This window comes from Nyctereutes procyonoides, unplaced genomic scaffold (genome assembly GCF_905146905.1).
Source record: "Nyctereutes procyonoides isolate TBG_1078 unplaced genomic scaffold, NYPRO_anot_genome, whole genome shotgun sequence".
NCBI classification, from domain to species: domain Eukaryota; kingdom Metazoa; phylum Chordata; class Mammalia; order Carnivora; family Canidae; genus Nyctereutes; species Nyctereutes procyonoides.
Window position 1 is genome coordinate 26,730,402 of NW_026575128.1, and position 27,044 is coordinate 26,757,445.

At 32.6% G+C, this 27,044-nt stretch overlaps 1 protein-coding gene across 1 annotated transcript in view; it reads left to right on the forward strand.

Moving 5' to 3' along the window:
- LRRIQ1 (leucine rich repeats and IQ motif containing 1) overlaps positions 1–27,044 on the forward strand; it is a 189,908-nt gene that overhangs the window by 39,975 nt on the left and 122,889 nt on the right. The window contains exons 10-13 of the mRNA XM_055342046.1: positions 3,271–3,464; positions 3,989–4,116; positions 9,312–9,385; positions 16,315–16,408. Of these exons, the coding sequence (XP_055198021.1) occupies positions 3,271–3,464; positions 3,989–4,116; positions 9,312–9,385; positions 16,315–16,408 (490 nt within the window). The remainder of the gene's footprint in view (positions 1–3,270; positions 3,465–3,988; positions 4,117–9,311; positions 9,386–16,314; positions 16,409–27,044) is intronic.

The following is a 27,044-nucleotide window of genomic DNA, read 5'->3' on the forward strand; positions in this document are numbered from 1 at the left end:
TCTATACAATACAATTATAGGTGTGTAGATTTGTATTTGGACTCTCTCAATAGCTAAAAGTCTATGTATATAAATTAGGTTTTATACACAGTAATAGATTATGGACATCCCTCAATGTCAGACTACTTCATATTAAAGATTATGTGTGTTCATTTTATAGATGCTCATAATTTAACTAGTCCCTTACTGATATTTAACTTGTCTCCATTTCTTTGTTTTAAATAATACAGAAAGGAATCTCTCTACATTTTACTTTATAGTTATGTGTTTTATTATGTAATAGATTCCTAGAAGAAGAAATGCTTTGTCAAATATTCTTCAATATCCGAGACTTGAAATCATGGTAATTCTACTGAATTGAAATCTGTTGAGTAATTATACCTTTTCTGTATATTGGCTTAAAATAATGGTGTCTTAATATTTGAAATTAGCTGATAAAGTTTCCTTAATTCTTCCTAGCTTAACATGTCACACACTGATACTGGATTTTACATAGACAGACTGCCCTAAAGTAGAAGTGTGTGTGTGGCATATTTGAGGGACAGCAATGAGGTTAACATGCTAGGATGAACTAAGAGAAGGGGACAGCAGTAGAGGATGAGTTCAAGATAGAGTTTTGTGGGCCATTTTAAGGACTCTAGAGGATCTTCTCTCCATAATCAAATATTTAAAATGTAGTCTACATCCCTTGTCCCTACTTCTACTGCACTGTGGCCTCCATCCTGTGTGTTGCCTCTAACAAAAGTCTTCAGCTACTTCATGACTGCCAAGGCAATGGCCTCTTCATATATCTTGGCACTCTGTTGGCCATATATAATTTAGTGTAAATAAAAATGTCTTTGGTAATTGTAAAATGTAAATAGCTTTATTTTATTTTTACTAACCACTGCCATCGTCACAGAATTGTTTGCCTGCCTTTTCCTCTTGTTCTCTCCCAATTGCTCTGCTGCTTTATCTGCTATTTTCTTTGAGCTTCTTATGCCAAATCCTTTAGCTTTCCTCAGTGTGTGACTTGATGTTTCATTCTTGTTTCTCTTCTTCGTGACCTTTGAGAAGTTTCACAAATGCATTCCCAACTCTAAATGAGTTAATAGAAGATTGTATTTCTGAATAGCTCTGAAAAACTTAAAGGCAAAGTTCATGACTTTTAAAAATATTAAGCTTATGGAAGTAGATTGCTTAAGATGTTTAAATATTTGAAAAAGGACATTTTATTTTACACAACTACAAATTTTCATTAGCATTTCCTTCTGCCTTGAAGGCCTTTAAACTACTTCAGTGGGCTAATTGATGTTCATTAGGTATGATCATAAGACATATTAAATTCCAAAATATTTTCTTTTTCAACAATCTTTAAATTACATTTTAGCTAATATATATTTATTATTATATGTAAATACTATTTTAATACCTTAGAATTCATGATGTATAATTGGTCTATTATTTAAACATAGCCAACTATCTTATAAGGCAGAACAATTCACTCAATATCAGATGACAACTTTTTCTCAGTTATACTTGCTATTTTACATTACAGGAAAATACTAGTACATTAACCCTAGATAAGAACTTAAAAATGTAAAAATAGGATGCCTGAGTGGCTCAGCAGTTGAATGTCTGCCTTCGGCTCAGAGGGTGATCCTGGGGTTCTGGGATCCAGTCCCGCATTGGGCTCCCTGCATGGAGCCTGCTTCTCCCTTTGCCTATGTCTCTGCCTCTTTTTCTGTGTTTCTCATGAATAAATAAAATATTTTTTAAAAATAAAATAAAAATCTAAAACTACTGCCTAAATTTAAATTTAAGTCTCTTTCTTTTTCTGTGGGTCTTCTACGATTTTCCCTTGTTTTCCTAGATAATATATAATTTATCATTAGAAGAAAATTTACTCTTTAGCATAAAAATGTGTTCCTTTTTATAAGAAATAATCATCCATAATGTTGTTTTTTGACTCAAACTATTAGAAACACTGCAATTTTGAAATATAGTTTTTCTTTAAATGTACCTCTATGAAATATTTGTATAACACACTCAATTCTATTACATTATCTACATTTTAAAATGTGATGTGGAATTAAGTTTTCATGTGAATCTTATTTTATCTCTCCATTTTGATACAAGCAGCCTGTGTGCCCTTTCCTTCTATAAATTACAATATATAATCACAAGAGCAAACCTTGAGTTAATGCTTTAAATTTCTCCAGGATAAATTTACTACATAAGTTCCAGATATTATTTTTATACATAATTACATTTCTTTCAAGATTATCTTTCAGTTTATTATCAAATAACCTTTTTTGGTCAAAAAACTCATGTCTATTCCAATATTTAATTGAATGAAATATTTTGGGGCTTGACAAGAAAATCACAATGAAGCTTTATTCTTTCTCCAAGGTCTAGCCTCAATGACTCCCATATGTACAATACTTACTGAAGACATTCTGCCTACCAGTACTTACTTTAGACCTTAAACCCTATTTCTGTTTTTTACAACTGTCTATTTCATATAATAGGATGGTACCTAGAGAGATCATATCTAATATCTAGTCCAATATTCAGTCTAAGTAACATTTTATAGATTTTTAATATCTTCCATGAAACATTAACAGACTTCCTCAGCATTTCTTCCCAGTGCTAATTCCTGATGGCTTATCTGAACAACCTTCTCAGTTTTTTCCTTATGAGTGCAGAGCTATAGTCTAAGATTCCTCTGTTATTTTTTAAATAGTATCATATTTGTTTTAACTTTATCTGGGCAAAAAGGATACTTGTGACAATCTTGAAATACCTGAAAATATGCTGATATTTCATTGTTGATATGGTTGCACCTACTTCACATGGGAATCCAAGATAGCTATCTCAATGGTAGGAAAATGGCATTCCAGTGTTAAATATTCAAACCTAAGGATTCAAACTTCAAAAACTCTGAAACTGAGTTGAGAATGATTTTTAAAAACAAATACAAATACAAATACAAAAAAAAAAAAACCACAAGCCCTCCCTTGTTCATTGTCATTTGAAAATAAAACATTCAATGCCCAAATATTTTTAGTATTTTGTTCAATTGGTATATAACAATGTCACTCAACAAAATATCTTGTATATACAAATTAAAAAAATACATTTTATACTTACACAAAATTTCACAGGAATATGGGCTAAATCTTCACTTGTGATTAGAAATATTGGGAGATATAAAAGTGCAATTTTTCAGAATTTTTAGTATCTGGAAGAATGTATGATACTAGTGATTTTGGAAAATTTTTCTTCCAGGCGGTTTAGAATCTTTGAAAAATCTTCAGCAACTAATTGTGGACCACAATCGGCTAATTAGTACAAAAGGTCTTTGTGATACTCCTACCATTGTATACCTGGATTTCTCACATAATCATCTTACTAAAGTTGAAGGTATTGAAAACTGTGGATTGCTTCAAGTGCTGAAGTTACAGGGAAATTATCTAAGTGAGGTAATTTATTTGAATTATTGGCTTCTGTGATTAATGCAGCATTTTTCTTTTGATAGAAAAATCAACTGCACATTTTAAAAGCAATTTTGATTAATTTTTCTTTGTTTTTTGCTTGCCATCTATATGTGATTTCCAGTTTACTTAAAACTGTTACATACTTCTATTTAAAAAATATTCAACATAGAATATTTTGTAAAGAAATCTAATTTAACCTAAGTTTTTCAGAACACTAAAATAAATAATAACTTTTCAGTTATATTTCAGTATATAAGTGGGGCCAAATGTATCGGTTATGAAATTCTAGTTAAAATTTATCATAAAGTAACTTTTATTTAAAAATTTCTAATTGTGAATTTAATTCTTAGAAATTTTATTGATACTAAAATTCTCATTATACTTTGACTTATGATATGTAGTTTAACAGAATATACCTCTTGTTAGTTTTAGATTTTATGCTTTTAAATTTTATTGAATGAGAAAAATAGTTTACTAAATATAAGCTAATGACCCAAATTTAAATATAGCTTCCATCCTTGGAGAATCATGTCCTACTAAGAGAATTGCATTTGGATGATAACAGCATTTCAACCGTGGAAGAGCTTTCTTCATATTGGTTGCCTTTACTACAAAACCTGACTATCTCTCAAAACAGGTAAAAACAAACTGCATCATAAGCACTAAATGCATTGAATGATTGCTTAAAGTAAATGCATGATGTTTATAACACGTAGAAATGTTAATTTTTACCAGCAATTCAGTGAAAGTGCATCACAATAACTTAGTATATAAATTAGAAATTTAACTTTTTTAGTAGCATTTTAATTGTTACGTATACTACCCGTTTTGTTTCTTCTCAAAGACATACTTGTAGAAATCTCCTAGAGGAGATTTGTTTATATTTGTAAAGAATATAGTCCTTAGAAAATGCAGGAGGAAGTTAATTTAATTCAGAAGGATGTCTCATTCTCTCAAGTGGTACTTATTAAGTCCTGGAAGAATGATTTTTAATCTGCTCTCAACTTGCATGTCTTTTTGTAACTGTTAAGATTGATTTAAATTTGATTTCCCTAAGGATATAAAGTAACACTTAAAAAAATACCTTAACATTAAATCGAGATGGGTACCTGACACAGAAGATCCATTTGAAACCACCAAACATCTGGATCTTTGCAGAGAATAACTGTCTAAAACCAAAACAGGAGCACAATGTCTCCCTCTGCTTAATATTTCATTGAGACCTATTCACTTTAATATGATTAATTTGTTCATCAAAGGCACATTGAGTAGAGGAAAGAAACCACGTTTAACAAGAAATTACTTTTTTTGAGTTACACAACTCTTGCAGAGCAAGTGAACAACTACAACCCAATTTTAATACATATTTTTTTCCTAAAAGAATGATAACATTTATTCACATTCTCTGCACAATGGTGCTGATCCTTTGAGTGTATATGTCCCAAATGATTTCACTTCCACCTGTTAAAACTATTCCAGGATTTGACAAAGCAAAAACTGAATCTGTGTTCAAAAATTCCCTCAAATTATTTTAATCAGATCTAATATATGAAAGTTGATTTGGTTTTAAAGTGGCATTTATGATAGAGCAAGTTCTATCAGATAACACTGTTTAAATCATTTGGGGCATCTACAAACTCATTAGATCTTCTCACAATATTTTCCAGGTAAGAAACACAATGTCAATAGAATGCTTAGCTGTGCTTTGTGCATATGCAATAAATCACTCAGTAATTGACATACCTCATACGTTTTATGGAAGTGGATCTCAAACCACATTAATGAGCAAAATAACATTAAAAGAGATTAGAAAATATTCAAGTCAATAACATTTTTTGAGAAATAATGCCTTTAATTTCTTTGGGCAATTTAAACTATCAAAGAAATCATCCACTTTTAAAAGTTAAAATTAATACTAACTGATGGACTTTGCCCTATCAGTCTGGTATAACTTATTTTCCGTATCAATCTGATATGACTAGGAATTATATACTAGATTACTAGACATTTGTTAGGTTTGATAATAATAATTGGAGTGCTTAATCCAAATAATCCTTATTTATAAATTTGTTTGCTTAACCTTATAAAATTTGAATGTTGAGATGGTGTTTGCTATTTTGGGGGACATAGAACTGAGTAATATATGTCCTCATCATAAAAAAAAAAACTCTTAAGAAGGGGTGCCTTGTTAGTGCAATTGGTTAAGCATCCAACTCTTGGTTTCAGCTCAGGTTGTTATCTCAGTATCTTGAGATCAACCGAGGAGCCTGCATGGGGCTCCTTGCTCAGCACAGAGTCTGCTGGAGCCTCTCTCTCCCTCTGCCCCTTTCCCTACCCTGTCCACTCTCTTGTTCTTCCAAATAAAGCAATAAATCTTTTCTAAAAATTATTTTTAAAACCCTCAAGAATAAAATAATCTTTTGAACTTAACTGTATAAAAAAGTACTTTGTTATATAATGCATGCTTTTTTATTTTTTAATAATACTGTCACTTATATTTGAATATATTCTTTGCAATCTCTCAAAGTTCTTGCACATTAACCTTCTATCATTTCTGAAAGAACAAAAGGGAAAGACCGAAGGATATCAGGGAAATGCAATTGATAGAAATGGACATAGAGAATAATAAAATTATTTCCTAAAATCATAGTATAAAATCTTTAGAATTTTTCATAATAGGCTACTTCCATTAACTATAGGAGTTATCCATCTTACATTAAGCTTTTACATGTACATTGACTTTTTAAAAACTGTATCAGTTTTGGTAAAATTCAGGATCAGCACATCTGGGTATGAATTCTGAACCTACTACAATTTACCTATCAGTTGACCTTGAGCAACTCTCTTCTTACTACCCAAGCCTGTTCTTTTTTTTTTTTTCCTCTGTGTAAAAGGAATACTAATACCTACCTACCTTTCCTATTTGATGGGATTCCAGTGGTGATCCAAAAGGAGGATCATTTTGTCAATACATTTTGCAGGCCTCAGAAGGGTTTTATAAATGTGATATTTGGATTTGTGATTGGTATGTCTTTTAAATTGTATATATTTTTCTTTTAATTTTTGATAAATATTTTCACCACAAGGAAGAAATTATGTGTCCATATGTTTTTTTTCTCCAACAAATGAAATACAATAAAGAATGATACTTAGTACAATTGTTTGAAATACATGTTTCATCTTGACTTCTGTTTTAAATTTTCATTAGGACATATGACTGTTTTAAGTTTGACTCAGTGGAGTCCTAACTGGAAGACTCTCGACTCATGTCTTTCTACTTCCAGTGAGACTCTAAGTAGGAGCAGAAAGTGGAAACTATTACCCATTGGCTGCTCATTGTACAAATCTTTTGCTTTTTGTCGTCTTTGAAATTTATATCTTTTTTATGCCCAGGGCTAATGTGACAAGGTCAAATGGTATTAGGTTTTCACTAATGTCCTTTGTCTTTCTGGTTTGAATTTTCTTGGAAAAAATATACACAGAATGTCAGTAAAAGGAAAAGTTCTAGAGGTTTAAAAAAAGAATTGTACTATTAGGTTTCTACCATCCTAATGAATAGTCATAAAGGTGAATGAATAGCCAGTTTTCTTAATTAAAATTTTTTAAAAAGAAAAAAAAATGATTCTAAAAGCATGGTTATCCAAAAAGATAAAATTTTAATATTATAAAAATATTCTGTCAAACCAAATATTTCTTTGCTTGCATAATTTTTGGGAAAAATTATTTTATTTTTAATTCTAATATGTCATTGGTTATTTTACTGGCTGCCTTCATATAACATATATGTTACCTATACTTTGCTATATAACTTACTTTTTAAAAATATGAAATAGTCTGAAAAAATGGGAAAACTCGTCCGTTTATCTTTTAAACCCTTTTAGTAGAAGGACAAAGATTTAGAATTATAAATTTGTTAAAGCTACAAAACAAGAATTTTCTTGTTGATAAATATATTTATTAGAATTATATTAAAGAACTTAAATTTCTATTTGTAATAATAATGATCCAAAACCTGCCTGAGTAAGAAAATCATCAAACTAGAACTTGAATCCATTAATTATGCATCAACAAAGGTTTAAGTTTTCCTTCCTTCCTTCCTTCCTTCCTTCCTTCCTTCCTTCCTTCCTTCCTCCCTTCCTCCCTTCCTCCCTCCCTCCCTCCCTCCCTCCCTCCCTCCCTTCCTTCTTTCCTTCCCTCCCTCCCTCCCTCCCTCTCAGTGTACATGTAATATTTCAGTAAATTTTACTATTTAGGAATGTATGTACAAATAATGAAGTATATATAAATGCAATGGCCAATATTTTATTACTTTGGATTTTTTTTCATCCTAGGAATTATATTTAAGAAGTCGTGTTGTGTAGGTTTGATATAAGTAATACTATTGTATTTAGGTTTAGCTACAGTCAGAACTATTTCCAGCCTCATTATTTAGTCTGTTTTTTCATCTGTAGTATCTTCTGTCTCTCTGCTAATGCAGAACAGGATATTACAAGAAAGGAGTCAAGGTTAGGACAAGGGTTAGTTTTGTGCCAAACCCCATGAGGCTTCCCAGTCACAGTATTATTCTATAAGCGTCTGACCCTAGAATAATCGTTTTTTTTTTTTTTTCATGACAGGGAGATGGTAGAAATAAAGATGTAAAAATGTGTGTCACGACAACTGGAAGGACAGTATAAAAAACAAGAAAGCAAAAGAAGTAGAAATAAATGCATGCCTTTTTTTTTCTTTTGTACTAGAAATATTCTGTTAGTTGAGGCATATTTTGAACTGTGTGGATTTCCAACATTTATGGGGGGGGTTGGTTCAGGAGATTTGTGTTTGTAATGAGATTATATTTGAAGCAAAGGAATTTTTCTGTTGTTGTTTAAAGATTTGGAAGAGCTGGTTTAATTTTCATTTCCAAATAGCTATGGTAATATGATATTATATTACAGAATAAGTGTAGATTTGTCTTAGTTGGAAATGCAAATCAAACTAAATTAATTTTCCCTTCATGGGTTTTGTTTCCAATGATGTGATTATTTTGAATATCACTTATATCCCATGCTTGTTTTGGAGTCCTTAACAACAATTATATCTTAGAAAATAATAGAAACTTTTAAAAGCAGGAGGAAATTTCATTTGAATATGTAAGCATTAATAATATGTATTAATTTTAAATATTACATAATTCTGCCAAACTTAAGCTTATTTTATATATGTATATATAATGTTCTATTATTATGTTCCTTAGAAGCATATTTTGAACTTAGAAATATTCTTAGTGTAACTTTGGATAGTTAGAATACTTATAATACTTTCAATCTGGTAAACAAAAACAATGTTTTAATTTAAAACAAAACTAGTAACTCTAATTTGTTGTGCTGTCAGAAGTGAAAAATTTTTTTTATATTTTTACCTCTTAATGGTTTAAGTTATGTGTTTGAGCCAGGAAAAATTATGTAGATAATATAAATTCTCTGTAAATTTGACCTTACACCAAAACAAAACAAAAACAATAACAACAAAAAATCCCCTTATTTTTATTTAAATAGCAAGTACATATTAAACTCTGTGATATTTGTCATTGAAATTGACAATCCATGGCAATTTCTCTTTAGAAATGAATATAAATCTTCCATTATAGAATAAATACTTGGAATTTTATAATTACCACATTTTAAATTAGTACTGTTAATATTATATTTTATACACATACAACTGTATATATAACTATATTTGATTGCATGTCACCATATATTTGAATTATATAAATACATTATTACATAGTTACATCAATAATAAGGACATTCCAATTTAAAATTTTTATGAATTTTATTTCTTTGTTTTCAGCTTGACAAAAATCATACCACTTTTTCATTTTGTTTCTTTGGAAAAACTAGATGTCAGCAACAATTGTCTTTCTGGTAAGTTTAGAACAATATATAATTTTTTTAAAGTATATAATGGGGTTTTGAATGTCTTTACCAAATGTGTTAGAGAGTTGCTTTGGATAGATGTATTAATGGTACTTACAAATAACATTATCTATACAATAAGAGTTAGAGGAGGAAAAAATTCCCTGTAGGCCTAAGAAATTGACATAAGACAGAATTAGAAGCAAAGAATGCAATGTATAATTTTTTTGCAAGTTGGTATATATTTCTCTTGCCTTCTACTTCCTATACTTTTGATAAGAATGTCTCTTTCCTTGTAATATAGGGAGGATTCTAGAGGATGTTTAATATCTGGAGAATGTTTAATATTTCATTTGCATTATCTCATTGTGGTTTTAGTTTACATTTCCCTCATGAATGATGATATTAAGCCTTTTTACATTCTTATTTATTGATGATTTTTGTACATTCTTTTGTGTCTATTCAAAAGTCTTACCATTTTTATCAGTTATTTCCCTTTTTCTTATTGATATGTATAAGTTCTTTATATGGTCTGGATGTAATTTTTTGTGATATTTTCTCCTGGTCTTTTCTTTAACCCTGAATTTTATTAATGGTATTTTCAGATGAGTGGAAGTTTAAATTTTGATGAAATTTATTATTTTTAATAGTTTTGTTCTGGGTCCTGTGTAATATTTTTCCACCTTTCAATTTGAGAAGATGATTTTATATATTTTCTTGGTTCTTAGAGAAATTTTTTTTTCTTAGAGAAATTTTGTACTTTTAGTTTTTACCTTTAGGTCTGTCAATGGCCTATATCAAATTATTTTTTGTGACTGGCATAAAGTAGAGGATGAGTTCAGATTTTAATATGGATATCCAGTTATTCCAGCAGTATTTGTTGAACAAGTTTTTTTCATCATTGAATTATTTGGTGTCTGTCAAAATATTTGATTTACCTTTGACTTACTTTGGGATGAGTTTCTATTAACATGTTTTCTCTCTTAACTGATCTAAATGATCATACTTTCCTATTTCTTTATATGTTTAGTAAGTTTTATGAGATGGTGCATTTAATTGAAAATTTTGGGAAAGCAGCACATGGATCAAGATTGTAAAGATTCAAAAAGGAATTCAGGAGAAAGGAGAAAAAAAGTGTCCTTAGCCTTGTTTCCCCAGCAGCAGCCAAAGTTACTAGCTGGTCAATGCACCCTAGAGATATTCAGTGCATACACAAACATTTGAATAACAGATTCCTCTCTGATCTTGGCTTCTGTTATATCCGCATCTCCTTCCTATTATTCCCTGGCAGTTGCCTTGGCCTCCTGGTCTTCACAGATCAGGCTGCTAGGTCCCAAATACATTTTTCCTCAAGGCCTTTGCTTTTATCTCTGGACAAAATTAGTTTCCAAGAGGCAACAGTCAACTCAAGTGATGGAGGTAGTATTTTTGAAAATGAGAAAATATATTAGAAAACAAAAACAGCCATATTACCAAGGGCACCTTTATGATCTGCTTAACAGATCATGTGCTCTGTTAGCAGATCATTGGGAAAACTTTGAAATGACCAAAACAAGAAATCTCTCAAACAGATCTGTACTGTACAGTTATATACATAGCACAGTTCCAGAGAGTATAGGTAGATAGTTCAAGTACCATAGCAAAGGAGACAGAGTACTTTTAGTTCAAAGGTTCTCTGGTTGCAAGAATCTGTGGTAATTCCTATATAACTGGGGACATACAATGTTAACTAGAACTAGAACTTTTCTTCCAAATTCTAATCCTATAGACTCATCTTTCTCTAAGTAGTTCTATTTGGTGCTAAAATGTTACCTTTTGCTTCTAGAGTTAGACGGGTATTTACATGATAAACATAAATCTTGCAAAGGATTGTGGTTTTTTTTTTCCAATTTATTTAAACAAACGTTTCATCTAAGCTCTGGGCTTGTTTTTTGTTTTTGTTTTTATTTTACACCCCACACATGAGAGAGATCATATAGCATTTATGTTTTTCTGACTTATTCCACTTAGCATAATGCCCTTGAGATCCATCCATGTTGTCACAAATGGCAAGGTTTCATTCCTTTTTATGGCTACATAATATTCCATTATACATCTAAATACCATGGTTATTTTATTCATTCTCACATCAGGTGGGCACCTAGGTTGTATCCATATCTTTGCTATTGTAAATAATGCTTAATGGGTGAATATGGAGGTGCATATATCTTTTCAAGTCAGTGAGGTTTTTTTCTTTAAATAAATTATCCTGAAGTGGAATTGCTAGATCATAAGGTTGCTCTATTTTTAATTTTTTTGAAGAACCTCCATACTGTTTTCCATAGTGGCTGTGCCAGTTTACATTCCCACCAACCGTGTGAGAGGGTTGCCTTCTCTCCACATCCTTGCCCATACTTATTATTTCTTGACTTTTTTTTATAATAGCTATTTTAATGGATGTGAAGTGATTTCCTGTTGTGATTTTGAGTTGTATCTCCCTGATGATTAATGATGTTGAGCATCCTTTCATGTGTCTGTTGGCCATCTATATGTCTTTTTTGTAAAAATGTCTATTCAGGGGCACCTGGGTAGCTCAGTGGTTGGGTGTCTGCCTTTGGCTCAGGGCATGGTCTTGTGATCCTGAATATGAATAAATATGAATAAATAAATAATTTTTTTTAAAAAAAGAAAAATGTCTTTTCAGATCTTCTGCCTGTTTTTTAATCAGATCAGAGTTTTACTATTGAGTTGTATGAGTTCTTTATAAATTTTGGATATTAGACCCTTATCAGACATGTGATTTGCAAATATGTTATCCCATTCAATGGGTTCATTTTGTTCATGGTTTCCTTTGCTGTACAGAAGCTTTGAGTTTGATATGGCTCCACTTCTTTATTTTGCCTATGTTGCTTTATCTTTTGGTGTTAGATTAAAAAGGATCAAGGCCCTTGTCAAGGAGTTTACCACCTATATTTTCTTCTATGAGTCTTATGGTTTTAGGTCTTACATTCAAGTCTTCATTTTGAGTTAATTTCTGTGTATGGTGTAAGACAATGGTCAACTTTCATTTCTTGTTATGTGACTTCCCAACACCACTTATTGAAGAGACTGTTCTTTCCCCATTGTATATTATTGGCTCCCTTGTCATAAATTGATTAAACATATAAGCGTAGGTTTATTTCTGAGGTCTCTGATCTATTGATCTCTATGTCTGTTTTTTAGTTACTATGGCTTTGTAATATAGTTTGAAATCGAGGAGCATGATGCCTCCAACTTTGTTTTTTCTCAAGATTGCTTTGGGTCTGCAGAGTCTTTTGTGAGTCTATATAAATTTTAGGATTGTTTGTTCTATTTCAGTGAAAAATGCCATTGAAATTTTGATAAGGATTGCATTGGATCTGTATATTTGCTTTGGGTGGTATGGACATTTTAACAGTATTGATTCTTCCAATCTAGTGCATGGCATTTCTTTTCATTATTTGCCTTCCTCGATTCCTTTCATTAGTTTCTTGCAGTTTTCAATATACAGGACTTTCACCTCTTTTGTTAAATTTATTCCTAGGTATTTTAATCTTTTGATGGGCTTGTTTTCTTAGTTTCATTTTCTGATGGCTCATTATTAATGTAAAGAAACCCAACAGAGTTTTGTGTATTGATTGTGTATCCTGCCACTTTAGTGAAATTGTTTATTAGTTCTAATAGTTTTTTGATTGAGTCTTTAGGGTTTTCTATATATCATGTTATCTCTAATTAGCTACGGTTTTACTTCTTCCTTTCCAGTTTGGATGGCTTTTATTTTATTTTCTTGCATAGTTGCTCTAGCTAGGACTTCCAAAACTATGTCACATAAAGTTGTGAGAGTAGGCATCCTTGTCTTATTTCTGACCTTCTAGAGGAAAAGCTTCACCTTTTCATCATTGAGGATGATGTTCCTGTTGGGTTGTTATATATGGCCTTTATTATGTTCAGGTACATTCCCTCTACACCCACTTTGTTGAGCATTTTTATCATAAGTGGATTTTGAATTTTGTCAAATGCTTTTTCTGTATCACTTGAGATATCATGATTTTTATCCTTAATTTTGTTAACGTGGTATATTACACTGATTGACTTGTGGATGTTGATATATCCCATTTAGTCATGGTATATGAAATTTTAACATATTATTGAATTTAGTTTTCTAATATTTTGCCGAGAATTTTTTGTATCTATGTTTAACAAGAATATTGGGTTATAATATTGTTGTGGTGTTCTTATCTAGTTTGGGTATCAGGGTAATGCTGGCTTCATAATGTGGATTTGGAAGAGTTCTCGCTCTTCTACTTTCTGGAAGAGATTGAGAAGGATTAGTATTAATTCTTCTGTGGATGTTTTTCAGAATTCACCAGTGAAACCATCTGGTCTTAGACTTTTGTTCCTTGGGAGGTTTTGATTATTGATTCAATCAATAATTGAATAACTTGTAATTTATCTGTTCAGAATTTCTATTTCATCATGATTCAATCTTGGTTGTATGTTTCTAGGAATGTACCCATTTTTTTTCTAGGTTATCCCAATTTGTTGGCATATAAATGTTCCTAATAGTGTATGATCCCTTGTATTTCTATGGAAAAAGTTGTAACAGTTCTTTGATTTTTTAATTCTATATATTTGAGTCTTTTTTTATTTTTTTCTGAGTCTAGCTAAAGGTTTGCCAACTTTATTTTTTCGAAGAACCAATTCTTAGGTTTATTGATCTTTTCTCTTCTCTTTTTAGTCTTTATTTCATTTATTTTTGCTTCAATCTTTGTTATTTTATTCCTTCTAATAACATTGTACTTAATTTGTTCTTCTTTTTCTGGTTCCTTGGGGTATAAAGTTAGGTTGTTTATTTGAGACTTTTCTTATTTCTTGAGGTAGGCATTTATCCCTGTGGACTTCCTCTTAGAACTACTTTTGCTGCTTCTCCTAAATTTTGATATGTTATATGTCCATTTTCATTTGTCTCAAGGCTTTTTAAAAAATTTCTCTTGATTTCTTCTTTGAAGCATTGGTTGTTTGGTAGCATGTTGTTTAATCTCCACATATTTGTGACTTTTAATTTTCTTTTTTAAATTTATTTCTAGTTTCATACCATTATACTGGAAAATATGCTTGATATGATTTCAGTCTTCTTAAATTTATTAAGACCTGTTTTATTGCCTAGCATATGATCAACTTTGGACAATATTTTATGTGCACTTGAGAAGAATGCATATTCTGTTGCTTTGGGGTGGAATATTCTATAAATATCTCTTAAATCCATCTGGTCTAATATATTGTTTAAGACATGTTTTCTTCTTGATTTTCTATCTGGATAATCTATTCATTGATGTAAGTGGAATATTAAAGTCCCCTATGATTATTGTGTTGCTGTCTACTTCTTCTTTTAAGGCTGTTAATATTTACGTTAAGTATTTAGGTGCTCCTGCATCAGTTGTGTAAATATTTATGATGTTATATCCTCATGTTGGATTGATCCCTTTTATGATTATGTAACACTCTTCTCTGTCTCATATTACAGGGTTTTTTTAGTGTGTTTGTCTCAAATCTGTTTTGTTGATATGTCTACATCATTTTTGAAGATTTTTATTTATTTATTTGACAAAGAGAGAGAGAGAGCATGAATGGGGTGGGGTGGGGGCTGGGCAGAGAGAGAGGGAGAAGCAGATTCCCTGATGAACTGGAAGCCTGATGTGGAGCTGATCCCAGGACCATGAGATATGACCTGAGCCAAAGGCAGATGCTTAACCAACTGAGTTATTCAGGTGTCCTGATACGTTCAGTAATTTTTAACTGTATGTTGAATATTGTACATAATACAGTATACAAGTCTGGAAATCATTGTTTTCCTTTTAAAGGCAGTTAAGTTCAGTTCTGGCTGGCAGTTAACGTATTTATGGATTTTTTTTTCCTATCTTCAGTTTCATTCTCTCTTAATACAAGCCATTTTAGTTTTCAGTTCTTACTGTGTGTCCCTACCCCAGGGCATTGTATTCACTCCTACTTCATCGTCTCTCCATCTATAAGATATTCAGTTAGGTCTCATTTTGGCTGGGCAGAGACCCCTATGTCTTACTGCTTCATGAACTTATTGTTGTCATTCAGCTTTTAGCCCTACAGCTGGTGATCTCTGTTAGGTTGTGTATGTAACTCCTCATACTTGTCCATGGACCTGTGGTGGATCTTCACACAGACTTCTTCCCCCAGTTCCTTCCTCACAACAGCAGCTTCTTCTTGTACTTTTCATCATAAATTCCAGCTTTAGTTCTCATCTTTGCCTCTTCATTCATCAAAAGAGCTTCTTAATTTGGTCTCTATTGCTCTGAAGTGGTAAACTGCTTTCAGACAGAAAACCACTATGATTGTAGACTTACCATATATGTCTCCCATCTCTTAGAGTCAGGTTTAAAAACAAGTGCTTCATATGTATTGTCCAGTTTTGTGATAGTTTTCTGTGGGAGAGCAATTCAATACAACTAACTCTGCAATGTAACCTGGATAAATCCTACTATTCTTACTTTTGAAAGTAAAATAGGTCTGTGTAATTCTATTTAGGTATGTGTTCAACATTACCACTTATTACTTTATATTTCACTTCTTTAGATTTTGTCCTAACAATCTGCACAAACTGTTCTAAGCCCTTTACACATATTACTTCATTTAACCCTGATCTAATAAGATAGGTACAAGCCTGAATCACAAAGTAATTGCATGGTTTACAGAAGTTCACAAAGCTGCTAAATGGGAGAAATATATATTCTAACAGCAAAGTCTGTGTTTTTATATAATCCCTTTTTAAAGGCATACTGTGTTCTGCAAAATAAATAATTTTGTTGCTTTCCTTAATATCTAACCAATAAATAAATGGTCATTTATTTATGATTATTTTTTTCTATGTATTAGCTTTCATAAAGATTATTATTGTTTATTTTCTATAGATCTTACAAGTGCCATTAGATGGTTTGATGCATGCTATTCTCTCCATGAATTGTCTCTCACTGGAAACCCACTTCTTCAAGAAATAGACTGGAGGTAAAAAACCTTGTTGCCCCCTATTATATACTTTATTATAATTGCAGAAAACACAACTTGATGAAAATTGTTCTGTGCATATTAATTGCTTAGGAAAAGTCAATAAAAATAATTTAAATGCTATTCAAAACAAGAATTTTTTGCAATATTAGTTTAAAAACTGTCTTCAAACTCAAATAATTTTGCACATGCATGAACTAATACAAATTTAAAATAATTATTTTGATCCATATCATTGATTATATGACAGTTTTTGTATGATGTTAACTTGGGGCTTGTATTTCTAGAAAACACATTTAAAAGAGATATTTGGCATCTGTTAAAGTATGAATTATAAGCATATGTGAATTAATGCTTCTCTTTGAAATATTGCAGTACCTAGATATAATAGAAGAAAAATATTTTGTAATTTTTTAGAATTAATAATAATTCTTTAAAGAAGAAATAATTCTTCTTTAAAAAAGTTTTCCTAACATGAATTCTCATATTGTGCTAACACCATTTCCCCCCCAAAATGACCAGCATTTTTTTTGCATGAGCTTTTTTGAGATAATTTTCATCCCACAGTTTTGTTTATGAGTATGAATATGGTGTAAACTACCACAATCAAGATATTAAACATTTTAATCACCTTAAAAATTACCTCATGCCTCTTTGCAGTCAGTTGCCTCTCCCAGGCTTTAAAAATATCTCTCCGCTCTTTTATGGCTTTCATTGTTATCTGATGAAAAGTCTACCAACACTCTCTTAGGAGACTTCTAATATTTTTTCTCTTTTTTTTAAAGATTGTATTTTATTTGAGAGAGTGAGCGAGAGAGAGCATGAGCTGAGGGAAAGGGAGATGGAGAGGGAGAGTCAAACTGCCTGCTGAGCAGGGAGCCCAACACTCGGGGCTCAATCCCAGAACCTGGGATCATGACCTGAGCTGAAGACATACTTAACTAAGTCATGCACTCCTAATATTTTCCCTTTATAAGTGGTTTTCAGTAATTTTATTATAATGTGTTTTGCTGTGGTTTTATATAGATTTACTCATCTTAAGGTCTATTGAATCTCTTGAATCTGATGAATTAGAGGTTTCCATAAAATTTAAAAAAAAATGGCCATTATTTTTTCACATTTTTTTTTCTGCCTCATCCTGTCTTGTCTTACTAGGATGCCAATTTCACCAATATTAAATCACTTGATATATTCTAGAAGTTGCTATTGATCTGTTCTTTTATGTATTTTATACTTTTTTCTGCCTGTACTTCACTCTAAATAGTTATTGCTGTATCTTCAATATTTTCTTCTTATACATTTATTTTGATGTTAATCCCATCCAGACTTTATCAGTTCAGAGTTCAGATACTATGTTTTTCATCTCTAGAAGTTCCATTTTTTTAACATTTGCCATTTCTCTCCAAATCATGCTTGTGTTTTCCTGAATCTTCTTGAACATATGGAGAATATTTATAATAGCAGTTTCAAAATCCTTGTCTGCTAGTTTCATCATTTGTATCATTTGGGGGTCTATTTCTGTTGATTCCCCCAATTCTGGGTCATATATCTCCGATTCTTGCATACTGGATCAATTTTTACTGTATTCTGGACACCTCAAATTTTATGCTGTTGACTTCTTAATTTGGTTCTTTTTCTTTAGGCAACATCTATTTTATTTCTGATGTGCAGCTAATAAGTTACTTAAAATTGGTGAGATGCTTTTAAAGCTTGCTTTTAAGTTCTGTTAGGGATGTCTCAAAGAAATCTTTAGTCTATTGCCAGTTTAGCTTTACTGCTATGGCAACGAATTTCTGAGTTTTCTCTCTGGTACCTAAAATACATACCCTTTCAACTTTGGCTGATATGAATTACTTCCAGCCCTATATGGGTTCCAATAATTTTTTTATCTTTTACTTCCCCCTAATTCTTGCCTTTGGCCTTAAGTGGTTTTCTCTCATACATCCTCAGATCATTAATCGTTTACCCAGGTCCAAGTGAATTAAATCCCAGAATTCTGAAAGACTTTGCATATGTCCAGTTTTCTAATATTGCTGATGATTCTGACCTAAACTTTTGTCTCTCTTTATGTCCAGCAGCATGCATTTGTAAGATAGTCTAACATGATTTATTGCACATTTGACATTTATGTCATGTCAAGTCATGGGCACATCAAGATAGAACAAGCTAAGACTAGACAGGGCCTATAGCCTAATTTTGCAAGATAAGTTTGACAACACACTAAGTACAGAGAAAGGAAAATAGGTACTGAAATTCAGGTGGGAAAACTTACTTCAGAATCCTCAGACTTTGGATCAAATCTGTAAATCCTATCGATTTGATTAGATAGTGAAAATACAACATTTATGAATCAAATATAGACAAGGAGGAATGTATAATTGAAAAGAAAGTTGTTGTGACATCTGATCCTAGGGAAGAAGCAGTTGAGTCTTTGTCATGATTTGACATTCCTGTGATGTGTGGCCATAGCCAGGAAGATCCTGGTTCTGATGACTTCCAAAGGAATGTATCTTACAGAACAATCAATAATCTGGTGATGTTTAAAATTTCTATATCTAACTATATCCACTTGTAAACAACATAAGAATATCTAGGAGGTAGTCTCTTTCCCTCCCTTGTCTGAGCCCATTGCAAACCTCTGACACTCTTTTTCTACACATATTGATTTTTATGAATTTGTTAATTGATCTTTGGTTAATAAATAACATTTTTATACCAAGTCAAATAACTGTGTAATTTGCTACTTGTTGATAGCCTGTGTATCACAGAAGAGTTATTATCTTTGCTAGAAAATCTAGTTTTATGTTTTCTTTAAAGCTCAGTTTCCACATAAATTTCTGAAGTTACACTGTTTTTTAAGGAAATTGGTATATTTTTACATGTTTTAGAATAGAACTTGTCAATTTCTACTTTAGAAACATCTATTTCCAGGTGCAATTTAAGCTGTTAGTAAAGGAAAGACTACAACCCAGTGAAGTGGTTTTCAAAGATGTTTCCCTAGACAAGCAACTTCACCATCACATGGACACTTGTTAGAAATGCAAAATTTTGGACACTGCCCAGACTCACTTAATCAGAAACTAGGGGATGATGTTTAGTAAATTGGTGTTTCAACAAGCCTTTTGAATTATTTGATGCACACTAATGTTTGGAAATCACTGTGTTTTTTAAACTGTTCCTGCCCCATACTGTATGATATGACAAGTAACAACTTTCCTACGTGTCTGAATCCTCACTGGTAAAATGAGGATAATAATAGTACCTATTTTATGGGGTAGTAATTATAATTGAATATAATACACATGTTTTGTTGGTAACAATTCATGGAACATGGTAAACATTCAGAAATCTACTATTTTCCATGTCAAGGCTAACCACACTATGGGCTCTTATTACATCACCAAATATTTAGTGTATGATTACTACATCCAGCCAATGTCCTAACATTTTAGACACTCTAAAGGAAATTCTGTGCACTCCGGGATTTCAAAGCGTGTTTATAATCTTGATAGGGATATAAAATATATGCATAAATGATAGCCATGACAGCTAATAGTGGTAGCAAATGCTGTCATGGTGTTTACTTTGTATCCAGCATTGTTCTCTCATTTAATATTCACAATATGCCTGATGAAATTGCTACCTATTATTCCCATTTTACAGGTGGGGGAACAATCATATAAAGGCTAAATAAAAAAAATAAATAAAGGCTAAATAACATGCCCAAGGTTGCACAGCTAGCTAGTGGAAGAGCCAGGATTTGATGTAATCAAGCTTCAGTTTGTGCTCTTTAACTCTTAGATTTCAGTACCTAATACCAGTGTTAGATGACTACTGTAGGCAACAGATATGCTTTAGAAATCCCACCTTAATTTAGTGTGTCCAGGAAAAACGATCATTCCTGAAGAGGCAAACTTTGGGTTAAACCTCAAAAGTTTGGTAAGGTTTAAAATCAAGTTAAAAGGAAAAACAAAAGCATTTCTTATGGAGAAAATATCTACAAGAAGGAGGAAATATGATAGGCAAGGTTGGTTTTGGTCTATTTAGATGTAAAGTGGATATAGTACCTTTGGAAGGAAGTAACAAATCAAGTGTGTACATTTACAGTGAGTCAGAGAATGGGCGATATATCCACATATTACTCCACAGCAGCTCTGAGTTGGGTTCTATAATTATCATTCTGATTTTACAGAGGTATTTACTAAAGCTTGGATTCCTTGTAATTTGCCCAGTTATGATGTGAGTGTCAATGAAGGGATTTGAGTTCTAAAGCCTGGAATTTAAATACTATGCTTAACTGTTTCACATGATCTATTGCTAACAAATTGTAAAGGGCCTCGTGTGCTAAAGGTCTCCTTTATCCAGCGGTCATGGAGAGAGCCTGTAGGATGCTACATATATGTATGATAGACCTTGTGAGTAAACTGCTCAGGTGCATGGCTAGTTCCACCACTTCCCAGCTGTTTGCCTTGTACAAGTTACTTAATCTAGCTATGTCTCAGTGTCTTTATCCATAGAATGGATATAATAATAATAGCTACCTCAGGATTTATTCATTAAGGTAATATAGGTTGTACTACATAACAAACCCAGAAATCTATGTAGTTTAATACAATAGAAGTTTATTTTTTTGTTTATATTGAGTCTGATGTGATGAGTTCAGCCTGTCTAATGTAAGCAGACTCAGAAACTCAGGATACTTCCATTTTGTGGCTCTGTGTCGTATGACTTCAATATAATATGACTGTTTTAGGTAGTAGATTCTGGTGAGAGAGATGGGAAGAAACCACAAGGAAAGAACAACTGATATTTAACAACTCTGCTCTCAAAAGTGGCATTGAGAGACACCTGGGTGGCTCAGCAGTTGAGCGTCTGTCTGCCTTCAGCTCAGGGCATGATCCTGGGATCCAGGATCAGCCCCCTCACTGGGAGCTTGCTTCTCCCTCTGCCTATGTCTCTGTCTCTCTGTCTCTCATGAATAAATAGATAAATCTTTAAAAAAAAAAGTGGCATTGATCACTTGTCACATTTTCTACTGGCTGTAACCAGTCATAAGGCCAAACTAATTGCAAAAGAGGCCAGAACATGTAGAGAAGAACATCAGCATCAGAGTAGGCCAGCAGTCTTTGTGAGGACTAAATATGTTATTCCATAAAAGCATTTTATATTAGTGCCTAGCATATAGCACAGTTGATAAATATTAGCCATTATTTTTAAGAAGCTATAGAGAAATTTTGAATAGTTGTATGAAAAGGAAAATAGGATTTGGGAAACTATTTCAGCAGTGAAGTAATAAAAGATTAGGGAAAATGGCCAAATCAAATGTTATTAGAAGGTCCAGGCATTAAAAAGTGGCTAAAATTAAGTAGTGGAAGTAGTCCCAGATTATTGTACAGATCTTTCTAGTTTAGAACTGGAAGAGTGACTTTAATGTGAGTTACCTTCTTTACAAAAAGAAGAGTAATTATGTCTAAAAGGCTCTGCTTGGCAGGTGATATTTTTTTTAATATTTTATTTATTTATTCATGAGAGGCACAGAGAGAGAAAGAGAGGAATAGACACAAGCAGAGGGAGAAGCAGGCTCCATGCAGGGAACCCGACGTGTGACTCGATCCCAGGTCTCCAGGATCACGCCCTGGGCCGAAGGCGGCGCTAAACCGCTGAGCCACCTGGGCTGCCCAGGTGATATTATTTATAATGAAAATATCTGATGGGTTGTTCTTACATAGATATTTTTATTTTCCTAGGTAACCAAATAAACTGTGTGTGTATATATGATGCATATGTATATGATATATATGTATATGTCATAGATGACCAAAATTATTTATTGAAGGAATACCTTATAGAATTTTACAGTACAACGTGTCAAAGGTTGAAAAAATTTATTTCAGGCCCTCTGAGTTTCTATTGAATTTTTTAAATTTTACTTTAGTGATCGAAAGTATTATTACCTATAAATCAACAATTGATCTTATTATTGATGCAAGCCCCAATCCCAGACCCTGGGATCATGCCCTGAGCCAAATGCAGACACTCAACCACTGAGCCACCCAGGCGTCCCTCCTTACACTGAGGTTCAAAACACTATTCCCTAGGTTTGGGGTCCTCATTTTTATTCATTTTTATTATTTTATTTATTTATTTATCTGTTTATTTATTTATTTGAGAGAGAGAAAAAACAAAGATGAGCTGGGGGAGGAGCAGAAGAAAAGGGACAAGCAGAGTCCACACTGAGCACAGAACCTAATTTAGGACTCGATCTCAGGACTCTGATCATGACCTTAGCTGAAATCAAGAGTCAAATGCTCAGCTGACTGAGCTAACCAGGCACTCCTTTGGGTCCTCATTTTTAGAAAGCAAAACTTAGAGTGAAACTTACTACATAAAAGTGGAGTGTCCAAAAGGCTCTGCTTGGCACATGGTATTATTTATAAGGAAAATACCCGATGGGTTGTTTTTAGGTGGATATCTTCATTTTCCTCAGTAACTATACAGACCAGATATATGATAACAAACAAAAATAGGTGGCTGTGCCCAATTTACAGAGCAAGCTCTTTAGGGGACATGGTTTTTCAATTAGACATTGTGCAAATAAACATGGATTCTCTTGCTGATCTAAATTTCCATTCAAATAGCTGCCATGTTGCCAGTTGCAATAACTAGAAATAAACCTGTGTCCCAAATAATCTTTGAGTTTACTTATGGTTTTTTGCATGAACAATAAATACTTAGTTTGTTAAATAAAATAAGCTCACAGTAAAAAATATTTATATAAATCTATTTAAATATATAAAGATAAATATTCACATTTTACCACTACTCTACTACTAAGTATAATATTTTACAGTTTTAAAGAAAATATTTAATTAAAAATAATATTGAAAGAAAAATACGGTATTTATATTATAAATATGTACACTTATTTAGTTATTATAATTTCTATGTTTAAATGAACTTTACTGGACTAGATTAATAGCAACTTGAAAACTTTGCTTATCAAATTTCACTTTGATCAGTTGGCCTAATACAGCTCTCCTCTCATAACTTCAAGAAGAGATTCAGTTATCTAAAGGGTTTAAAATCTAGTAATCTATAAAATATGGATTCGTTAATGAAAAGATCAAGTCAAACTTTAAGCAGTGTGTTCCAATGAACTTTACATAACCCCTTGATACCAACAAAGGGATTAGTTATAGATTTTCCCAATTGGCTTCTTACTTTCATGTCTGGCCAGTGATAACATGAACAAAACTGATGTGCTAAAAAAAAAAAAACCCTCTTTTTAAAGCTTAATCTACAGACTCAGTTTGGAATCTCCTTTGGGAATGTGATTCAATCATTAATGATTAATAGAGCCTCTTAAGCGACAGAATATTCACCAGGAAGTTTTCACTAAATGAAATATTGATTCAGCCCTTGGCCCGGAGGAACCCAGCTGGAAAAACTAATGCTGAGATCTCACAGTATCCTTATACTTCATTTCCAACATGAATCAACTTATTACAGTACTATCTACTATATTCTTCATAGACTCTCATAAGGCTGCATTTGCACTTAAGGCCAGCTCATTGCACTGCTAATTTATACAGATCTGAGAACCATTCCTTAAAATAAATAATAAAAATAAATAAATAAATAAATACATACATACATACATAAAAAAAATAAGAAACAATGTTTAACATAAAACACTGAATCTAATCTGGATGTTTATCATATAAATCAAAACTTCAAGATATTGTCATGCTCTTTAAAAGCCAAAGAGGGCTCCCAGTGCACTGGCGCACCTGGACCTCCACAAAAAAATAAATAAATAAAAATAAAAATAAATTAAAAAAATGAAAAAATAAAAAATAAAAAAAGCCAAACAAACTGAACTTTTATATCCAAAGAAGTTTCAAATATTCTCACTCCGTTTGGAATCTCTTTTTATATAAAGGTGATGAATGTAATATCAAAATATTTTTGATGTAAAAATTCAAGACTGTAGATCCACATTCTCTATAATTATTACATGTAGCTACACTATTGTACATGATGATATCTATATCAATCACCATGTCCAAAATATAGTATTTGATGACAAAATTATCATTTTGCCCCCTGCTAATCTGGTTGGTTAACATCCAAACAACTTCCACATAGTGCCACTTGCAATATCTAGAAACAAACCTAATATCCTGTATTACATTTGCATATATTTATTTTTCATTATTTTCATTGTCCAGAGCATAAAGAGTTGTTTTATTAAATATAATATGCTGGTAGTAAAGTATTGATCTTTCCATTAATTTGATAAAGCAAATTCTTTTATTTTTACTTCTAGGATTATATTAAATTATTTAGTTAAAATGGCTCTTCATTTTGTCATCAATTCTTTTTTTTTTTTTTTTAAGATTTTACTTATCTGACAGAATAAGAGAGAGCGCACAAGCAGGGGGAGGGGCAGAGGAAGAAGGAGAAGCAGACTCACAGCTGAGCAGGGAGACAGAGGCGGGGCTCCATCCCAGGACCCTGGAATCACAACATGAGCTGAAGGCAGATGCTTAAGTGACTGAGCTACCTAAGCGCCCCTGTCACTAGTTTTTTCTGAATAGAAAGCTGGTTCAATATGCACTCTGTAACTTCAGTGTTACAAGAATACTTTTCTAAGAATCTTTCATACCATTTATGTAAAACCAATGGTAATGTTAATCAGTAAATAGGTCATTGGAATATAACTGTCCAGGCCTGTAGTATCACTTATTTTAGCAAATTCTCTGACATACAGGGCATGCTACAAGCTTTTAAGTAGGACGATTTCCAAATGATTAGAACTACAGGTTGTTTTTCTAAGTGCAACCCAGAACATCTCTGATTTATTTTATTTTATATATATACATTTTAAAGATTTATTTATTTGAGAGACAAAGAGGAGAAAGCACATGTGGGCATATGCACAAGACAGGGGAGGAGGGGGGCAGCAGGAAAGGGAGAGGGGAAGTGGACTTCTGCTGAGCCTAGAGCCTGATAAGGGGCTTAGTTTCAGACCATGACCTGATAGCCAAGAGTCAAATGCATAACCCTAACCACTTGAGCCACTCAGGCACCCCCCCATCTCTGATTTTATTACAACTCACAACTCTGTTGTAGTCTATTTTCTTCCCAATGCAGTGGTTCTTAATTCTTTAAGGTACATAAGAAAGGCTCTATTTTAAAAATGAAAATTCCCCAGAACCCAACAGAGGTCTTTGGGATAACTGAATCTACTACTCAATCATGGAAGGAAGGAAGGAAGGAAGGAAGGAAGGAAGGAAGGAAGGAAGGAAGGAAGGAGGGAGGGAGGGAGGGAGGGAGGGAAGGAAGGAAGGAAGGAAGGAAGGAAGGAAGGAAGGAAGGAGAAAGAAAGAGAGAGAGAGAGAGAGAGAGAAAGAAAGAAAAAAAGAAAGAAAGAAAGAGAAAAAGAAGAAAGAAAGAAAAGACATCTTGCTAGTGGCAAGGAGTGGATGGAACTAGAGGATATTAAAAAAAAAAAAAAGGAACTAGAGGATACTATGCTAAGCAAAATAAGCCAGTCAAAGAAAGACAATTATCATATGATTTCACTCATATGTGGAATTTAAGAAATAAAATAAAGGAGCATGCAGAAGGGAGAGAGAAATAAAGCAAGACAAGATCAGAGAGGGAGACAAACCATAAGAGATGGTTTCCTAATCATAGGAAACAAACTGAGGGTCACTAGAGGGGAGGGGGGTAGTGGATGGTGTAACTGGGTGATGGACATTAAAGAGGGCATGTGCTGGAATGACCATTGGGTGTTGTATAAGATTGATGACTCACTGGACTCTACCTTGAAACTAATAATACGCTATATGTTAAGCAATTGAACTTAAATTTTAAAAAGAAGCAATAATTGGGGGGAAAAAAGGAAAAAAATGAAGACTCCTTCGAGATCCCAGGACCCTTTCAGGGGGCTTATGGGGTCAAAATCATGCATGCATCAAAGATGGGTTCAAAATTTAGAATAAACGAACCAATGGACTGTAAGATAACGGAGTGCAAAATATTCATCAGTATGGTTTCAGGTACCACATTGCAGCTAACCTTTAATAAACTACTACTTGTTAAGTTTTGGTGTAGTGGCACAAAAGAATATCTTCAATGATCTGAAAGGGCTACTAAAATTCTCTTCCAGCCCCCAAAATAATACTCTTCCATTTTCCAACACCATATCTGTATGAGGTCAAATTTTCTTTATATACTTTGATCAAAATAATATATTGCAATAAATTAAAGTAAAATTTTAAAAAAATTAAAAAGCATCCCAGGTACTACTGATAACAGTAGTTCAAGGACATTCTTTTCAGAGACACCGCCCTGCAGGGTTAAAGACACACATAGAAGGATCTAGCCTTGAATTTCCATCCCTGTGGATTTAGAGAGTAACTAAGATAAAAAATAGAGACATGAGACGCTGTGGCTCTCATGATAACAGCATGAGTATTTTCTTCCTTTTGTTGACACCTCCTCAATTAGACAAAATGAAACCTGAAAGATAGCTTTTCAAGGTCTTAAGTGTTACTTCATCTGCACTATCACTGTAGGTCCAAGATCCTGTTGAAAAGTTGTTTAGGTCCAACAGCTTACTGTTTTG